General features: G+C 54.0%; 1 protein-coding gene across 1 annotated transcript in view; it reads right to left on the bottom strand.

Annotated features, from left to right (window-relative positions):
- The window catches only part of CFAP77 (cilia and flagella associated protein 77), a 130,961-nt gene that overhangs the window by 51,875 nt on the left and 59,361 nt on the right, over positions 1-19,725 (bottom strand). The window contains exons 2-3 of the mRNA XM_077768507.1: positions 5,795-5,894; positions 5,041-5,269 (exon numbers count right to left, since the gene is read on the bottom strand). Of these exons, the coding sequence (XP_077624633.1) occupies positions 5,041-5,269; positions 5,795-5,894 (329 nt within the window). The remainder of the gene's footprint in view (positions 1-5,040; positions 5,270-5,794; positions 5,895-19,725) is intronic.

The raw sequence follows: 19,725 nt of genomic DNA, 5'->3' as shown, positions 1-19,725 counted from the left end.
TCCTCAAAGCTGGCCAGCCAGACGGGGAACGAACCCGGCTTCAGCACCTTGCAGCCGTAAGCGGGGCCCGGACGGCCCCTTTCCTGGTCTGTGAAGCAAATGACAGACGGAGGCACGATACCTGCCTCATAGGACTGGTATTAGCAGCAGTGATTACATGCACACCACGCCTGCCACGTAAACTCAGCTCAGAACAGCTTCTCTGAGTGGTGGCCCCGACCTTTGTCAGAGGACAGAGAGAGGCTGACCAGTTGACCCCAGCAGCTGCCATCTCAGGGGCCACCGGGACCAGACAGACAGCAAACACGGGAGAAGCCAGGCTGGGCGGGGAAGAGGTAATGGGATCTGTCCTGAAGGGGGCGCTGCCTCTCAGCTCCAGCCCCTGGTGCCTGAGCGCCCACCCAGGGTGCCGGGGCTTCTGATCTTTTATTTATTGAAAGAGAGAGTGAGTGGAGGAGGGGCAGAGAGAGGGGGAGACAGAGAATCCCAGGCAGGCTCCGGGCTGTCAGCGCAGAGCCCGACGCGGGGCTCTATCTCCCGAACTGTGAGATCGTGACCCGAATCGAAATCCGGAGTCAGGAGCTTAACTGACTGAGCCACCCAGGCGCCCCCGGGCTTCTGACTTTTTAGGAGAAGTGGGAAATCCAGGTTTTTAAACTATGAAATCCCTGGCTTCGTGAATATGGCAACTTACGAGGTGCCTGGGTTTAAAAACATATTTTTTAAATTTTTTAAATGTGTATTTATTTTTTAGAGACAGAGCACAAGCATAGGAAGGGCAGAGAGAGAGAGGGAGACACAGAATCCGAAGCAGGCTCCAGGCTCTGAGCTGTCAGCACAGAGCCCGACGTGGGGCTTCAGCCCACAAACCGCGAGATCACGACCTGAGCAGAAGTCGGATGCCCAACGGACTGAGCCCCCCAGGCGCCCCCAGAGTTTTATCTGGTGATAAAAGTGAGCGCACTTGTGAGCGTCCCCAGCTTAGAGTGAGTTTTCCATGTACTCAGTCTGAGATGGGACTTTATTATTATTATCCTTCAACATATGTGTAGTTGCGAGTACAAATGACACTCATTTGTTTGTCTACTTATTTGTTGGGCCAAACCGGCCCCGACAACTCCTCGGGTAGTCGTGTGTAATCAGATTTGTTTTGTGTGTGTGTGTATGTGTTTTTAACATGCTTTTAAAGTAAAGAAATAAATGCAATCGAGGCTTGTAAAAGGTGATCATTAGAAAATGGGCCTCGGCCCCATAACTTCAAAGTAATAGCCCCATTACGGAGTGGGGCGACCGAGATTTAACTGCTCCTCCTCCTGAGGCTGGGGGGGTGAGGGGCTCTGCACTCTTGTTGGGCATCTCAGTAAAAGCCTTTCCAGCAGCCATTTAACCTCCATTTACGAAGAAATAAAGCAAAATTGATGCTGATTTGGGCCCGCTGTGGGGGATATTTTTGTTCCGTAAAAGCCCTTTTGCTTGCAATTTGCCGGGCCACCCTGACACATGAGAAAGGGCTGCTGTTGATAAAGATAAAGCTTTATGGCCCTGATATTTGCTGCTAACAGCAACCTAATGCAGCATTTTCATTTTTGTGCAATTAATGTTAACGTCTGCTACGAAAATTGTCATTAAATACCATTTTAAAATCCATTCAATTTGCATATGCAAAGCCCATTTACCATCACAGAGGATATAGCCCGTGCTTCATCACGTCCTTACCCTCAAATTGTAGCCACTCGGTTTTATAGCAATTTAAGATTTTATATTGAAAGCCAGATGATAATGGACGTCCTTTCTGAGCCCAGCTGACTTAAGCTTTTCCATTGTACACGGAAGAAGGCAGCCCCGGGGCTGGAAACTGTGGCTGTTTGCACGGTACCTCAGTACCAAGGAGACGAGTGTATGAGAATGAGCACTGGACGGCGAGTCCGCCCACCTGGCTCTAGATCTGGCTCTTGTCTGGTCCCAAGTTGCTGCATGACCTTGGGCAAGTCTCTTCACCTCTCTGCACGGCTGCTTCCTTTTATTTATTCTATTTATTATTTTTATGAAGTAGGCTCTATACCCAGCATAGGGCTCGAGCTTAGGACCCCGAGGTCCAGAGTCCCATGCTCCGCCGACTGAACCAGCCAGATGCCCCTGCTTTCTTCTTTCCAATAATGGCTTTGATCCAGGTGACGGCTAATGCCCTGTGTCTTCTAGAATTTTATTTTTAAATATAAGCACACGGGGTTGAGAACCCAGCTTAGGGAGGTCGGTCAAGTTCTCCCTGCCTGAACCAGGGAAGTAACCCCACCCGCCTCCCGCACTGGCTTTTGGGGGGCAAGGAAGGGAAACTGACAGAGACAAAACATAACCTGGGAGTCCCCTGCTGGCGGAGTTACCGCTCTGAGAGCCTACTGACGGGTCGGGAAATAGAAGCCCTGGAGGAAAACACGGGGACCTGCTGGAACAAGGTCCCCAGGCAGCCCGCGCTAGCCCAGCGATCTGGCGCACCGTGTCCCCCTGTCCCTCTGCACTCCGGGCAGCCTGCGGAAACCTTGCCTTTGAGGGACTGACTTTAGGGCGTTATTTCAAAGGCGGAGGAAGGGCGGCGTGCCGAGGATTTGTTAATCCGGTCCAGAAGTGGCTTTCCAATGTGCCTCTAGTGTCGCCGTCCACGTTTGGAGAGCTGGCGAGTGGAAATGCATCTCAGGTGAGAGATAGATGAGAGGTGAGAGAGAGGTGCGCCGTTGAGGCCACGGGACGTTGGGAGAGCTTTACCGCAGAGATGACGTGGAGCTGGACTCTGGAGAACGAGCAGGTTTCGGCGCCTGGCGGGAACAGGCAGGGGAAGGCGACCCCGACAATGGCACTTCCCACTGCGGAAAACACGGTGGCACTTCCTCGAAACACGAAGCTTGGAGTCTCAGCAGCGCCACTCGTGGGTGGACCCAGAAGAACCGAACGCAGGGACTCCCACAGAGCCGTGCGCACCCACGTTCACAGCTCTGTTCACCATAGCCTAAAGGTGGACACAAGCCAAATGCCCATCGACGGACACACGGAGAAACGAAATGTGGCGTATCCACACAATGGGACGGTCTTCAGCCTTGAAAAGGAAGGGAATTCGGACACGTGCTACGCTAAGTGGAACAGGCCGGAAATGAAAGAGCAAATTCTGCACGATTCCAGTTAGATGTGGTGTCCACGGTAGTCAACAATCGTAGACACAGAACACGGAGCGGTGGGTGCGGAGAGCCGAGGGACGGGAGGAATAGAGACCACGTAACGGGGACTGAGTTTCAGTCCGGAATGAAGAAAGGTCTGCAGATGCAGGGTGGTGTTGGCTGCAGAGCAGCGTGAATGTCCTTAATGCCACTGAGCTGCACATTTAAAAATAGCAAATCTTGGGGCGCCTGGTGGATCAGTCGGTTAAGCAACTGACTCTTGACTTCGGCTCAGGTCATGAGCTCATGGTTTGTGAGGTCAAGCCCCGCGTGAGGCGCCTCCCTGGAAGCCTGGATCCTGCCTGGGCTTCTCTCTCTCTCTCACTGCTCCCCTTACCTCCCACCACTCAGACTCATGCTCGCTCTCTCTCAAAATAAATAAATAAAAACTTACAAAAAATAGTAAATCTTACCACAATGGAAAATAATTAGAGGGGCGCCTGGGTGGCTTAGTCGGTTAAGCGTCCGACTTTCGCTTAGGTCATGATCTCGCGGTTCGTGGGTTCGAGCCCCGCGTCGGGCTCTGTGCTGACAGCCAGCTCGGAGCCTGGAGCCTGTTTCAGATTCTGTGTCTCCCTCTCTCTCTGACCCTCCCCTGCTCACGCTGTCTCTCTCTCTCTCTCCCAGAAATAAATAAAAATATTAAGAAAAAAAAGAAAATAATTAGAAAAAATAGGGGCGCCTGGGTGGCTTAGTCGGTTAAGCGTCCGACTTTCGCTTAGGTCATGATCTCGCGGTTTGTGGGTTCGAGCCCCGCGTCGGGCTCTGTGCTGACAGCTCGGAGCCTGGAGCCTGTTTCAGTCTGTGACTCCCTCTCTCTCTGACCCTCCCCTGCTCACGCTGTCTCTCTCTCTCTCTTTCTCCTAGAAATAAATAAAAAAAACATTTTAAAAAAAGAAAATAATTAGAAAAAATAAAAAATAAAGAAGGAACTATCACCAATCATGATAATAATAACAACCGCGATAATAAAGTAAGGTGGGAGCGCCAGAGGAAGTCGCATATCCAGGTACAGTGGGTGGGGGATGGGAAAGAGGTCGGGGACAGACTGTCAGTGACACTGCCACATGGATGGACCAAGATATTGGCTTCTCTGTCACGGGCATCTGGGTGGGGCTTCGTGGCCCCAGGCCACTTGTTGCTAGCTGTGGGTACTTATTTATTTGCATAGTGCAAGGTATAAACACCAGTGATTTTTTGTGCGTGACACAGCGTGGGTTAGGAAGCCCTGCTATATCGAACATCAGTGGTTTTCGCTGCAGAGAGACGAAGAGAGAGGGGGAGACACAGAATCAGAAGCAGCTCCAGGCTCCAAGCTGTCAGCACAGAGCCCGACGCGGGGCTTGAACTCATGGACTGAGAGATCATGACCTGAGCTGAAGTCAGATGCTTAACTGACTGAGCTCCCCAGGCGCCCCATTACTTTTTTTTAATGTTTACTTATTTATTTTGGGAGAGAGAGAGATTGAGAGACTCCCAAGCAGGCGCCTGTGTCTGCATGGAGCCTGATGCCAGGCTCCAACCCATGATGTTGAGATCATGACCTGAGCTGAAATCAAGAGTTGGACACTTAACCCGCTGAGCCACCCGGTCGCCCCTGCATCCTACTTTTAGAGAATGTCCTGCATCCTAGAGTCGGGGCGTGGGTCACGTGTCTGCTGCTGAGCCGATCACTGCGACTCAGGTCTGTGAGCTACACTGATTGGCCAGGCCTGGGGCGCCACCCCCTTCCTGGAGTCCCCAGTCACGTCGCCCACTGTTCCCCACTTTGGTCACCACTGAGCGCCCTCTGGCCCCACGGTGAGGGACAGAGCCTTGTGTGCCGGCCACTTACCGTGACATGACCCCAAACGTCATGTTTGGAGGGAGAGAGGGCACCTCCTTCTTGATGCGCCGGTCATCCTGGTCACTGATGCGAATGTCGTTGAGCTGGCGGTAGAGGAGGTTCTCCCGGGCGGTTACCAGGCCGGCTTTCACCGCGCCACGGTTCATGGCGATGTAGTCCCGGGTCAGCTCGTGGGGGCACGTGGGCTGCTGCTTAAACACGTTCCAGTGTCCCATGGCTGAGGGCAGGGGGGACGGAGCCAGGGCACAGCAGTCAGTAGGCGAAGTAAAGCAATCGCCTGACCGAGAACAAACTGGGGCGCCCTCGCCTCCGTTACCCCAGAGCCTGCTGTGTGACGGCCCTGCGTGGCCTGCTGGGAAGGGAGCAGTCGGGGTTCCCAGAGATTCCGGGGGGGGGGCACCCAAGTAGAGCCAGGTTCACCTGGCCTTTACCTCCTCAGGGCCATCAGGAGCTTGGTCCTGGGCCCCTTCTGTGTTCGGAGCTCAAAAGGGCAGGGCACAGTCTCTTGTCTGGGGTCAAGGGTCCACACTGGCTGGGGCCCACGCTGTTGCCCTAGCACCTTAGACCTGGACCCTGCATGGACCTCCCCATCTCGGCCAAGCCCAGACTGTGGCTTCCACCAGAATCACGCTGTGGGGCAGACCCCGCGACTCTTCGGCTCTTTCCCAGCCACCAAGTGGCCGACCTAGGTTGAGAGTTCCCGCCCCTCCCCCCTGGGGGGCTCCAAGGCACGCGTGCTCACCTTCAGGGACCCCTCCATCCAGCCCCCGGATGTAGAGTCCGTAATTGAAATCGATCCCAGGCAGACTGCAACTTCTTTCCCGGGGCTTCCCAAGTTCCGCCTGCGTGGGGCAAGACAGACAGCCAAGGTGAGGGGAGCGGGGTCTCAGACCGACCGCATCCTGCCAAGTTCAGCAACAGGAATCGACCGGACGCTGCAGGCCCTGGGCGTGACCTTCAGGGCTCCCAGGGTGTGGGTGGTAGAGCCCTCCCCGAGGGAGCGCAGGGGGCGCTGGGCGTCGAGACATGACGGGAAAAGCTTGCCTGGTGTGCTCGTGATAAGGGACAGTGAGCGGGGTCAGGAGGACCCCCGAGGCCCTGAAAGCGGCGGTGAACGTGTGCGATGGGAGGGGCGCAGCAGGCCCTGCCCTGAGCGGCGGCATTTGGGGTCTAGCCTGGCCGGCGCCGGAAGCGAGTCGCCCCAGCGGATGCACTGGGAGGCCTGGTTCGCAGAGATTCCCCCGGAGGCCCCGGTTCAAGGAGGGGCCATCTTCCCTACCTGACTCCATTCCTACCAAAGAGGGCTTGCTTCACTGTCAGGGTCGCCCGTGAGGGTGTCGATGCTTCTTGAATCCTCACCGGCCGTGGGGGATGGTAACAAGGCCCCCCCATCACCTTCCCGGTGGCTGGACAGAAGGGGGTCACAGGGACAGAACCGCTCTGTCACCAACCACGTGACTCCCCCTTTCTGTTCTCGTGATCCACGGCCCTAACGCACGGGCTGGGTTTCACAGGCCTCCAGCCGGGGCTCTTAATCATTAGGTTACACGGCCTCTCTCGGGGCGCCTGGGGGCTCAGTTGGTTACGCGTCTGCCTGTGGCTCAGGTCAGCATCTCATGGTCTCGCGGTTTGTGAGTTCGAGCCCTGCATCAGGATCTCTGCTGTCGGCACAGAGCCCGCTTCGGATCCTCCGTCCCCCTTCCTCTGCCCCTCCCCTGCTGGTGCTCCCCTCTCTCTCTCTCTCTCTCTGTCAAAAATAAATAAGCTTAAAAAACAAAAAAAAGATTACACAGCCTCTCTTTCAAGTAGCAGCGGCCTGAGGTCAGAGGTCCTGTCCTGTACGGTGCTTCCGTGAGGCCGTGCTGAGTTCTGTGTGCAAAGTTCTGACTGTGCTAAGTTCTGACCGTGTGCTGAGTTCTGACCGTGTGCTGAGTTCTGACCGTGTGCTGAGTTCTGACTGTGCTGAGTTCTGACTGTGTGCTGAGTTCTGACCGTGTGCTAAGTTCTGACTTGTTCCAGATACGATATTCAGTTCTTCCTGTGCTCCTCTCATGCAGAACCCATCACTATCCCCATTTCTCAGATGAGGAAGCTGAGGCAAACAGTGAGGTCAAACAGTTTGCACAAGGCCATAGAGTAGAAGTGGCCGATTTGGGACTCGAACCCAAGCTGTCTGCCTCCATCCAGCCCACACTCAGATCCACCGGTTCAACAAACACTAACGAGCCAGTCTGTCCAGATTATAAATTCCTATGTGGCTGGAACCATGGCTTTTATTGCCTTCCTTTTCCCGGTGGCTTATAGCAGATGCTCAATAAATGCCTGAGTTTAAAAACCTCTTCCTCTGGGAAGCCCTCCCAGGTTGCCTTCAGTCCAGACAACTTCCTTTGTTAAACGGCCCCTCAGGGCCCTGAGCTCTACCCACAGGGCACTTACAAACATACGCAGTAGCACCTCAGTAGCACCGATGGGCCTTGACAATATGACGCTCAGGGAAGGAGTCCATCACACCGACCACACACTGCATGGTTCCACTTACACGAAAGGTCTCAAATAGCAAATCCACAGAGAGGAAAAGTAGAGTAATGTTGCTTACGGCTGGGAGGCGTGATGGCTACGAGGTGTCCTAACGTGGATGGTGGTGACGACTGCACAAGTGAATGTGCTGAAAGCCATTGCGCTGTACGCGTTATCTGGGCAAGTCGTATGGTATGTAAATCATGTCTCAGTAAAGCCATTAGAAATTACACAGCCGCGTAATTAAGTCGTTAATTGCACCACGATCAGTTCGATGTCGGTCTCCCCTGATGGACTGTCTCTCCGTCTTTATTTATTTTAAGGTTAACTTTTTTAGTTTTTTTTTTTAAACAGACCTTAAATTTTAAAGCAATTTTATGTTCACAGCAAAACTGAGTAGAAGGTGCCGAGATTGCCCCTCTGCGCCCCATGGACCCCCTCATTCCCACCTCTTTTTTACCCTGCGCCCAGCATGGCTGAGAGGCTAGGAAATAGGGGCTGAATGAACGAGGGAAGGAAGGAAGGAAATGTCTCCATGGAGACTCATCAGTTCTCATCTACGCATGGTTCTCCCTCTTTTTCCCTCTCAAATCCCAGGGCCCCCGCTTCCCCCGCGAGGGATGGAGTTCTGAGTCCCAGGCAAGTGCACGGGGGCCTCTGCCGGGTGGTTTGTTTTGAATTCCTTCCGCAAGACTCACTCTGAGCTGCAGACAAAGCTCTGGCTTCTCATTTGTTTATGAAAATGATGTGGCCTCTCTGGTGACTGCAGGGGAAGTTAATTAAAATGTGACTTCTCCAGGAGAGGCCTCCGTCTCCCTCAGGGCAAGTGCAGGTGGGCAGACTTCCAGCTGGCAAAGGAAAGACAGACAGACTCCAGAGTTGGCTGTGACTTGGGGGTGGGGGGTGGGGGAGGGGAGAAGCACGCAGGTGCCTCCGTCTCTGCGCTTTTTACCAAGCTGCCTGGGAATCAATAATCGCCAAAGTACTTGGAAGCCTTAGGCTGCAAGAGTTCTTTCCCTCCACAAATATCTTGTATGTGCTCTGCACCAAGCCCTGTGTTGGGGGTTCTAAGCTGAACAAAGCAGAGACATAGCCTTTGCCCTTATGATGTTCATTGTTTTNGAAGATTTTTGCAATGCAAATATCTGACAAAGGGCTTTTACCCATCATATATAAAGAGCTGCTACAAATCAATAAGAAAAAAAAAGGCAGACAATCCTATAGAAGGATGAGCAAGAGACCTGAACTGGCACTTCATTAAGGGGATGTCCAAGTGGCCAGGATCCATATTTCAAGTTGCTTAACCTCTGAGAAATGCAAAATAAAAACTCAGTGCTCGCGGTGAGAATGCGGAACAGCCAGAACCCAGATATTCTCGGTGGGAGGTACAAACTGGTACAGCCACTGTGGAAAACCATTAAGCGCTACCTATTAAAGCTAAGCATATGCCCGCCTGATAACCCCACAATTCCCTCCTGCACACCCAACAGAAGTGAGCGCCCATGTCCAACAAAGATGCGTCTGAGAACGCTCACAGCATCTGAGTTCGTAGCAGCCACAGGTGCCAGAAACAATCCGGTGTATAGAAAAGTTGTGACGTATTCATTCCGTAGAATGCTCCATAGCGGTTGTTCTCAATCCGGCAATCAGGGGAAATTCTGCACCCCCAGAGGACACCTGGCCGTGTCGGGGACATCATGAGTTGTCACAACGTGCTGGGTGGGGACCAGGGATGCTCATCCTTCAACGCACAATACAGTCCTGACCTCCAACAACAGAGGATTTCCCGGCCCCAAATGCCAACCGCACCGGGGCTGGGAAATGCCACCCGGCAGCAACCAGAATGAACAAGCAGCCACAAACAGCCATACAGGGGTTCCTATACGAAGCACGGGGTGAAAGAAGCCAGATGCGCAAGGCACATGCAGACCAAGCTCAAACGCCAGCGGAACATCGGGGGTGCGGGTGCCCTTGGGGCAGGCGTAGTGGCTGAGGCTGCGCAGGGGGCTTTGGGGGATCTGGTCCTGCTGTTCTTGACCTTCATGCCGCGCAATGCTGCCTGCTGTCCTTCAGAACCCAGTCATCTGTGATGTGACCGCGGCCACAGGTTGAGAGAGCGATGCGCTCTCGACGGCCACAGGGGACCACCTCCACACAAGCACCACGCAAACCCCGGCAAAGGATAAACAGCAGCAGCAACACAAAAGCAATTTGTTAGGTCCCCACGGGTTCTCTGCTATGTGCTTTTGCAACGGCAGGGTCCCATCCGGAATTCCCTGAGCGTTGGTTTTGTCATTTGCTCTGACTGTTCCAGACTGGAGTGTCTCCCAAAAGGAGGTCGAGCTCCCCAAGAATTCGGCCGAGAAGGAGGTTCGGCCTTTCCAGCCCACGGCTGGACTTGTTTCCCTCTCGGGCAGGTCACACGGTGTCCGAGAAGGCCCCTCGTAGGGCACCAAAGGGTTCCGGGCCCTTCTCAGCTGCGGCCCCAGAACACCCCCAGAGCTGTGTGCCCCCTGACCTTTTCCCGGGTTCCACCCCCTTCCCCAAACCCTCCTGCGCTTAAAAGTCCACACTCAGCAGTTGAGTCCTTCAGGCCCAGGGGCCGGGTGCTCTGGGGTCCCCGTGCTCGCACGTGGATGCCCAGAGGAGCGGCGGACTCACCCCCAACCAGCTCAGCTGGCCAGTGAGACAAGCTCAGGGGCCCAGCTTGGTGCCAACACACCGACCACAGCGACACCTGTAACCACGGAGGCCGCGCACCAGGCTCCTTTACCTCCATCACTTCTATCTAGTGCTTAGAAGAATCCTACAAAGCAGTTACTACCATCCCAGTTTTCAGGTGCGCCAACGGAGGCCCAGGCAGCTTTATGGCCTTGTTTGCTCAGAGCCTCACAGCTAACGAATGGCCCGGGCAGGATCGGAACCCATATTTGACTCCACATGGCCTTCGCTGCCTCTTACCCACTCACTTGGCATTTAGCATAAACCACCCGGCACTATTCTCGTGCACCAATCTTAGCTCTGCGGGTGAGATGCGGTTCTTGCAGAGTGGCCGTGGGCTCTGCACTGCCCTCCACACATGGAGAGCCAAGGTAGCCTCACGCCCAGGGGGGCCCCAGGGAGGGTCGCTGTTTTCATGTATAACTTGGGGTTCTGGGAAGAGCTCCCACTTCAGAAAACACCGTAGGCCTGATGTGACCTGGACACAGGACAGCGACGTCGTGACCAGGTCAGGGCGCAGGAAAAGAAAGAAAGGTACCAACCTTGGACTGGCATTTTGGAGAGAGCTGACCGGAAGGGTTCTCCGAGGGGCTTCCGAAAGAGCACAGAGCCAGAGGTAGAAGGGCCTGGCCTCCTTTCCCAGCTCGTCCAGAGAGGTCTTCTAGAAGCCTACAGAGAAAAGCCTCTAGCAGGTGTCTGGGCACCTCAGGGGAGCTGTGTGAAGCCAGCTAAGCACGGACATATGGGTGCTCAGAGCTCCTGACCCTGAACTTCTAGATGCAGGCAAGCAAGTTGTGACAGACGTCTGAGATCAGCTGCCATTGCAATGCAAGGTGATTTGAGGTCTCAGCATTGGTCGCCTGCTTCACCATGGCCACCCCTCTGATATCCAAGAAACAGATGACATCAGCCACAAATCTCAGCTTCGATTGGCCACTCAGCTCCCCAAGCCGCCTGTTCCCACCTCTAGTCCAGAACAGTACAGAGGCAACAGTTCTCAGGCTGGCACGTGCCAAGGTCCTGGGGCAGATGGCACGGCCAGGCTGTTGGGCCACGTGAAGGCTGACAGCACCCTCCCCATACAGGGGTCTCTTGAAACCACCACACTCTCTTTACTGCAGAAGGAAGGCAGTTAAGCTTCACTGAGCACCTCCTCCAAGGCTCATGTTCTGTGATCTCACTCAGCAAACCTGAGTTCTGAGTTCTGAGAACTTACTCTGTCCTAAGAGCTTCTGTGCTTCTCCCTGAACTCTGCCAATCCTACTGTGAGGGACCCCACAGCAGACCTCCCCCCAAACCCGGGCAGCTCTCTGAGTCAGGTCACATTATCGCCAGTGGATGGGTAGGGAAACTGAGGCTCAGGAAGAGAAGGGACCCATGGAGTCCTTCCAGCCTGCACACGCAAACCCCCTCCTGCATTTCCCATGTCTGATGGCGGAATTCTAAGACGTCCCCTGCAAACCCTCAGGAACTTTTCAGAGGCCCTTAGCTTTGCACGGCAGGGAAGCGGGACGCATGGGCCACTATTCAAACATGGCCCGGTAGCCGGGACCCCTCGTGGTCGAGGTGCCCGAATCAAGAGGCGACGGCACACGGGAGAAGGATCCCGGCTCTGCGTCAGATCAGCCCGCCCTCCTCGGCACCGTTCAAACTGTGCCTTTTCCCGAGTTTCCTCTGTCACAGGGTGGCTTGGCTGGAATACAGCTCTGGGTGACAGCTGTCCCCATCAGCAGACAGCTTCATTAAACCTCATTAAGATGTCATCCCTCGCTGCCTTATTTCCCGTCTCTCAGCTCTAATTAAAACCAGCTCTCTCCCTGTCCCAGGGGCCCTGGGATTCTCTGGGCTCCTTCTGCACCGCCGCTCCATCCGCCACTCACATGAAGGACCAGGCTCTGGACCCCACACTGGAGCAGGCCGGGTAGGCAGCCCCCTGCCCAGAAGCTCCCTCAGAGCAGCCAGTCACCCATGTGAGGGCCACTAGGGCTTTCTAGAGGCAAAGGTGACGTCCCCCTACGCTNCCAAAGCCACTCCTCATGGACCAGCTTGCAATTCAAGTCTGGGAATTTCCCACCCAATATACATTCGGAAATTCCTAAGTAGCCCCCGTTTCCCACCCAAGAGGCAAAAATGGGTGGAATCAGTTGCCTTTTTTTCCTGGATGGCCCAGATGGGATCCAACTCAGGGGGCGTTTCTAATATGGGTTTTCAGTCTGGGAGCTCAGTGCCTGGGTTCTGGACTTACTTAGCCTTAGACACTCGCTCCAGCAGGAGGAATCCCCCATAATCACGCCCGCCTCCTGGCGGCCACCCAGAACGGAGTTCGTTGACCCTCCAGCCCAGCGTCGGAACTAAATAAATGATTGCCCGACAGTTGAAGAGTCTCCACTCACTTTCCTGCACCCCATTAAAGTGTGGCTCCGTGAACTCCCACCGTTATGGCCTGGTAGTTATTAAATAAATATCTGCACACGGCCAGACCCATTCATCCGCACGCACGCACCTACCACTGCGCCGTGGAGGGGTAGTTCATTATTGTAAAACAACTTAAGACCCTCGAATGAAAAGCACAATATAAATGCAAATCGTGGTCCTGATTAGCATAGAGGATATTTATTTATTTCCATAATGAGAACCTCAGATAAACAATCATGTGAAATAAGGTACATTATGCATCAAAGGACTCCGGCACCGGCTTAGAAGCCCGGGTCTTTGAACCGTGTGCATTGTGTGAGTGGCAGGTGAACACGAATAATGATCCTAAAAAAAAAGGCACACATGGGAAGACCACATCCATACATGATCAAAGGCATATAAAATAATGTCAAGTGAAAAAAAAAACAAATAAACCAAACCTCAGCAGGACTCAGAATTGTACATATACTATGGTCACGGCCACGTAAGGAAACTTCATTGAAAAAAACACTGGAAGGGAACACGTCACCAGTTGCATGAGGGCGTGTGGTTGGAGACAGGGAGGGGGGTGGACATTTTACTGTTACGATTTCAAAAGTCAACAGGCAGAGTTAAAGCGTGAGTGTCTATTTCCCACGTACCCGCCAAGGGTCAAAGTCAAGGTTCTTCTCCCGTATCATTACAATCCGCAAGGGTGATGGAGGGGATGGAGCTGCTGCCCCCAGGGCAGAGGGAGGCATGGAGTGGAGCATGAGGGTGGGGAGAGACAGCTTGTTAATGTCACAGGGAAATGAGTCCCAGCTCTGCCACTGCCCGTGTGACCTTGGGCAAGTCACTTAACGTGTCTGGTCCCTGCTTCCTCGCCTGTAAGATCTCCCAGGGCTGTATATAGAGTGTCTAGTGGCATCGGCCCAGGGTGGGGCCTTGGCTATGGCTGTGGTTATAGGCAGCATTACGGGAGCAGCTCTCTGGGTCAGGCCAAGGGGCATCCCAGGCAGTGGGCACCTGCCCACCGCCCCTCCCCACCCCCCAGCCCCTGCCTGGTTCTCGAGGCCCAGGCTGCCTTGTGCTTTGCCACCGGCCCGGTTCCTCCATCTCCCTGGGGCGGCCCCGGGCTCCCTTCATGCTGCCAGGCCCGTTACTGCAACTGATGTATGGCCCTTGCCGTTGAGGCGGTCACGGTGACAGGGCCCCTGCGCTCCCTCCCCTCCCCCCCGACAGCTTGAAGCCAGGTCCTTCATTTGCATTTACATGATCTCGCTGTGCAGCTTATGAGATCGAGAGATTTATTTGCTACTTAGCTTGATGTTTGATTACCCTCGGAGAAGGCGGTGAGCAGCCAAGTGCACGGGCGCGTCGCTCCGAGCCCGCGGCCTCTGGGGGCCGGTAACTCAACAGCAGGTTTAGGCGGATGAGGGGGGAACGCACAGCGTTTTGAAAAAGGCAAATGTGAGAGGCTGGAAGGAGAAAACATCATGATTTGGATTTTTTTTTTTTTTTTAATGAAAGCAACAGAAGCCGGCTGAGGTGTCATCGAATTACGAATGGCCCCAAGCAACTCTGAGGTAGCTCACTGTCCTGAGGAAACAACTCCCAGAAACTTCTCCTCCTGGGTGAAACCAGAGGCTCCTAAAATTGATGGTTCCGCCACCCCCTCCCCCTCCCCTACCTCCCAAAGGTGAGGAGGGGTGAGGATCGCCTCCTCCTTACAGCTCAGATAGGAGTGGCTGGATCAACACCTGCTCTGTCAATTTCACCCAAGCTCCTCACCTGTAAAACGGGGCAAGCAATCCCACCTCTTAGGTCCGAAGCAGAGGTGAGTGAGCGGGGTGACCTCAGACCATGGTGGACACGGAGCCGGCCCCCAATAAACCGGCCGTTTCCTGAAGAAGTGCGGAATAAAGCGAAAGGCTCCCATAGAGAGAAGTCCCTCAGCGCCGTGCTTTGCCGTCAAGGGTCACGTACGTGTTGCGTGGGTTGTGCGCTGTGGGGCTGGATTCTAGCTCCCCGGCTGGCCCGGTCCGGATGTCCCCACTAGGGGGGACTCAAGGAAGGCAAGCCTGTTTTCACAGTAGTCTGAGCCGGGCACAGTGAGTGGCGGAGATCTGCTGCCGCCAGCCTGTGCCCTGTGGCATTCCAGATCCAAACAGCAGTCATCTGGAACATTCCTGAGACGTTATAATGTGGTGCTTATCAGAACCTGATCCTGGGGCTGAACCTCCTGGGTCGGAATTCCAGCTTCTCAACTCTGTGTGATTTTGAGCAAGTTGCTTAATTAAGCTCTGAGCCTATAAAATAGATGTAAGGAGAGGACCCAGTTCATAGGGTTGCTGGAATATTGGATAACACACAGCAAATTCTTAGCAGAGGACCTGGAAGTTTCTTTTCTCTTTTTTCTTTTTATTTATTTTGAGAGAGAGAGTGAGAGCGCATACAAACAGGGGAGGGCCAGAGAGAGAGTGAGACAGAGAGAATCCCAAGCAGGCTCTGCACTGACAGCACAGAGCCCAATGCGGGGCTCGAACCCATGAACCGTGAGATCATGACCTGAGACGAAACCAAGAGTCGGACGCTTAACCGACTGAGCCACCCAGGTGCCCTGGGCCTGGAAGGTTCTTAATAAAAAGTAGGCATACTAGCTAGTGGTCTTCATTAGCCTATCCACGAATCCTCAGCAACTCTGTCTCCATTTGTGTAAACAGAGAACCGGCCGTAAAATTAATTCTGTCCATTTGATGGTTCCTCACAAGGTTTCACATAGAATTACCCTATGACCCAGCAATTCCACTCCTAGGTTTATGCCCAAAGAAACTGAAGACAGATGTTCAGACTAATATATGCACACATGTGTTCACGACAGCATTATTTACAACAGCCAAAAGGTGGAAAGCAGCTAAGCGTCCATCGACTGGCACATGAATAATAAAATGTGGTAGATCCCACAGTAAAATATTAGGCAGCCATAAAAAGGAAGGAAGTTCTCATACACGCTACCATGTGCACAAAACTTCTAAGGGAAAGAAGCCAGACACAAGGCCACACACTGTGATTCCATCGCTATGAAATGTCCGGAATCGGCAAATCCGCAGAGAAAGCAAGCAGATTAGTCATTGCGAAGGAGTGGGGCAGACAAGGATGGCAGGGGCCGCCTAATGGGTACGGGGCTTCCTTTAGGGGTGGTGAATGGGTCCCGGAACTAGACGGAGGGGCAGCTACACAAGACTGAGGACGTCCTAAATGCCCAAGAATCGTACACTTACTAATGGTTAATGGTTAATTTTATGTGGATTTTGCTTCAACAAAAATTAATACATCTGCCGGAAGGATATACCATGGCTCCCATCCGAGCAATTTAGGAAATTCTCTTCTCTCTTTGGGATAAGAAAGGAAAGGGACGCAAATAAAGTGGCAACTGTGCCATCAGTTTCCCGTTGGAAAACATGGCTCGGCCCTAAGGAGGCGAGACTGTGCGGTGTGGGTGGGTGGGGTCTCGGCTGGGGCCGGAGCATGTGAGCCCTGTGTCATCTGGATCTCCTTGCTCTGATGGTCCGTGTGGTGGAAGCTGGTGAAGGCATGTCTGTTAGAGTTAGATCTTCATGAAATAGTTGCTCCAAAGCCGGCCAGAGGCCAGAGGACCAGAGGACCCGTGACACTTGATGGATTCCATTTCACATCATGTCCCTCCTTCACTTCGAGAGGCCTCACTTTTGGAGGTGGGCGTGGGTGAGGAAGAGGAGCACTGGGCTGTGAGCCTGGAGACCTGGGAGCTGGCGCCCGACCACCTTGCCTGCTCCCCATGGCCCCAGCCTCGTCTGCCCCGGGGGGACCCTGCAGATGGGTGATTTTCCCAGGCCCTCATTGTGAGCCAGCCAGGCGGCCACTATGACCTGAGTTTTATTTAGGGAGGTCTCCACCTCAGACTTCTTCTGGAGAGTGGGTTCTACGGCTTTCAGGAAAAAACGGAATCCCTCAGTGAGGCCATCTCGGAGGTCCTCACCCGTGCACCTGGTGTAGACAGATGGGAATCTGAGTCCAGACTCTGACCCTTCTCACTCTGACTTTGGGCAGGTAATTTGACCTCTTTGAGTCTGTTTCTCATCATTCATGGCACAGGGATAACCTTCCCCACCACGGGTGCAGGGACCCGACTGAGACGAGCTCATGGAGACCAGGAGCCAAGGGGGCATCGGTGCCCAGNGGACCGGCTTGGGGCGGCTCTTTCCTCGCCGTCCCCAGGCCTCTGCCGCATTAGTAAAGGCAAGAAACACCTCTGCACTGGTTTTGATGTGGCGTCCAAGGCGCAAAGGAGCAAGTTTCCAGACCTCTGAGGACAGAGGAACAGACCAGGGCCCCCTCCCCCACCCAGGGGGAGCCACCGGCGTGAGGGGTAAATGACACATCTTTCCGGTGAGTTGGTCACTTCAGCTGCCGAGGGTTGAAGCCAGCAGACCACAGAACCCCAGCGGGATCTGCCTCAGGACACAGGCTCCCCACCAAAAAAAAAAAAAAAAAAAAAAAAAAAAAGTGAGCGAGAGAAAAGAAAGAGAGAAAAAGCAAAAGCAGAGAATGATCTATGTACTTTTCAAAACTTAAAACAGAAATCAAAGGAAAACTGAACTGTTTTAAGTTTTGACAGCTGCAGGGATCATTCTGTTTGGTTACTCTATTTATGTTTTCATTTTCTTTATAGATTCATTGAAAATCGCATCATGTATTAGGGAAGAAAAATGTTCAGTATTTCCCGCCCCCCCCGCATAAACCCTTGTTCCTTCCTGAGAACAGATGAAAACGCCAGCTCCGCTGACTTCTGGTTTGATGTATATTTCATAATATCTCATTGATTGTAAGTTTTATTTCCATGTCAATAAAAAAAAACCGCATTGTAATAAATGAGAAGGAATTTAACACAAAATGGCAGCTGACCTGTTAGCAGAGCAGATAGCAGGGGCGGAGGAAGAGGCTCTAAAGTGAAGCCTGTTAATAAGGATGGCTATTGATTTCAGCGCGAAGCTGGGTGGCTGAGGGACAGGGCCCCACCGCTCCCCCTCCCTCGCTGCAGCTGTGGGCTCGTTTTCTGGTGGGTTCTGGGTTGTGGTTTGTACAAGGTGACACAAGCGATGCTTCTCTCCTTCCGCACAGGCAGCGGCGGCCACTTGCGGGGCGCACGGGGTCCTGGGCTCCGAAATTCAGGCCACACAGAGATGGGTGATGATCTGGTTTCGGGGCAAGGAGCGTAGGGAGTGAGTTCAGAGGTTTGGGCTGATCAAGGAAAAAGATGGGACTTCAAGAGGCATTCATGCACGGGTTCCATTGACTGGGTGCCTCTGGGACAGGGGTGTTCTAGAAGGAAGTCCTTCACGGTGTGAGGCTGTCCAGAGACTTGTGGGTGAGGGGCCACCATCTAGAAGGGGAGGAGGGCAGAGGGGCTCCAGGGCAGGGGCATCGGGGAAGCGCAGGGGGGCTCAGGTGACGACCTTCAGAGCAGGGGCTCTGCAGGCTCTGACGGGCACGGGGGCTTGGAGTCTTCTGACCATAAAGCTCTATCTCATCAACAGCTAGCGGATGCTGGTGTCACTTTGAGAGCTGCGCAAAGCAGCCAGCCCCGAAGTGGCTAAAAATCTGCTTGTTTGGGCTATTTTTAAAAAACAAATTTTTTTCACGTTTATTCATTTTCTTTGAGAGACCGTCGGAGCACGAGCAGGGGAGGAGCAGAGAGAGAGGGAGACACAGAATCTGAAGCAGGCTTCTGAGCTGTCAGCACAGAGCCCGACGTGGGGCTCAAACTCACAAACCATGAGATCATGACCTGAGCCAAAGTCGGAGGCTTAACCGACTGAGCCCCCCAGGCGCCCCGGCTTGGGCTATGTTTAAAACAACTGGATATGTAAACTATTGGTGCCGAAGGGCTTTTGAGCTAACGGGTCTTAGCCTGCTGCGAAGAAATGGGCATCCCGGGGGCCCATACCCACATCCTTGGCTCATCTGTGGAACCGGGGGCCCCAAGTGGCATGGGGGGCTTGGCTGTCGGGGCTGGTCTCCTATCACATCCTCTCCTTCAGTCTCCCTCCGCTTCTCGCCTTTGGCCTTCTTTCAGCAACTTGAACTTGCCAGGCTCCTTCCGTGTACAGGCTGTTCATCGCCTCTCCCTCATCCAGTCCTGGGCCCCCCTCATGTCTAGGCTGAAATGTCACTGCCTTGGGAAAGCCCCCGACTCTGCAGCCCCGCTTAGAAGCCTGAGTGACAGGGCCTCATGTACTTTCCTCCTGGGGCCCCTCTCACTATAACCGACTGATGGTTTGGGTGGTGGCTTGGGCCACATCTCACTCAGCTGAGCATCAGCTGCAAGAGCACGGGGCAGGTCGGTCCCAATCACTGCCATGGCCCCGGAGCCCAGCCCACAGTAGGTCTTCAACACGCACTTTGGGAAGGCTCATGTGACTGAGTGCCAGTCACACGGGGTGACTGGTGCGGGTGGCTGATGTTCTGGAAGCTCGTAGAAACAGCACTCCTCCCGGGCCTGGCCTGTCTGGGGCTGGTCTTCTAGAAGGGAGTACGGAGTCTGTTCCCAGATCTCTAGGAATCCAGAGATCGCCAGCCCCGTCCCCCAGTGGGGCCCACAGGAAGGCTGCAGTTTCAGGACTCAGTGGGAACCCCAGAACTGAGCGGTTTGCCGCCTTGTGGCTGTAATAGGCAGGCAGGAACCAGGAGGTGTGGGGGGCTGTGGGCTAAGAGAGCGGGTCAGTCCAGGAGGGCAGCCCTGAGGAGGTTCCCTACCCCCCTTCTGGCCTCAGTGGTCCCACCTGTGAAGTGAGAGAGCTGATCTCTAGGGCTCCCTCTGCTGCTGCTGCTCTCTCTCTCTCTCTCTCTCTCTCTCTCTCTCTCTGGAGCACGTCTGGATCTGCATCACCCAGATCCACATTGCCCAGTACTTTCTGTTCAGGAAGGCAGAGCAGCCCAGCGGGAAAGCCTCCGCGCCAGCCTGATCTGGGTCCAGTGTCGGCCCTCCTACTCGTTGGTGCG

The sequence above is a fragment of the Crocuta crocuta genome, unplaced genomic scaffold, assembly GCF_008692635.1.
Source record: "Crocuta crocuta isolate KB4526 unplaced genomic scaffold, BGI_CrCroc_1.0 scaffold35, whole genome shotgun sequence".
Classification (NCBI taxonomy): Eukaryota; Metazoa; Chordata; class Mammalia; order Carnivora; family Hyaenidae; genus Crocuta; species Crocuta crocuta.
The sequence above is the reverse complement of the archived record's forward strand: the minus strand, read 5'-3'. Positions and strand labels throughout refer to the sequence as shown.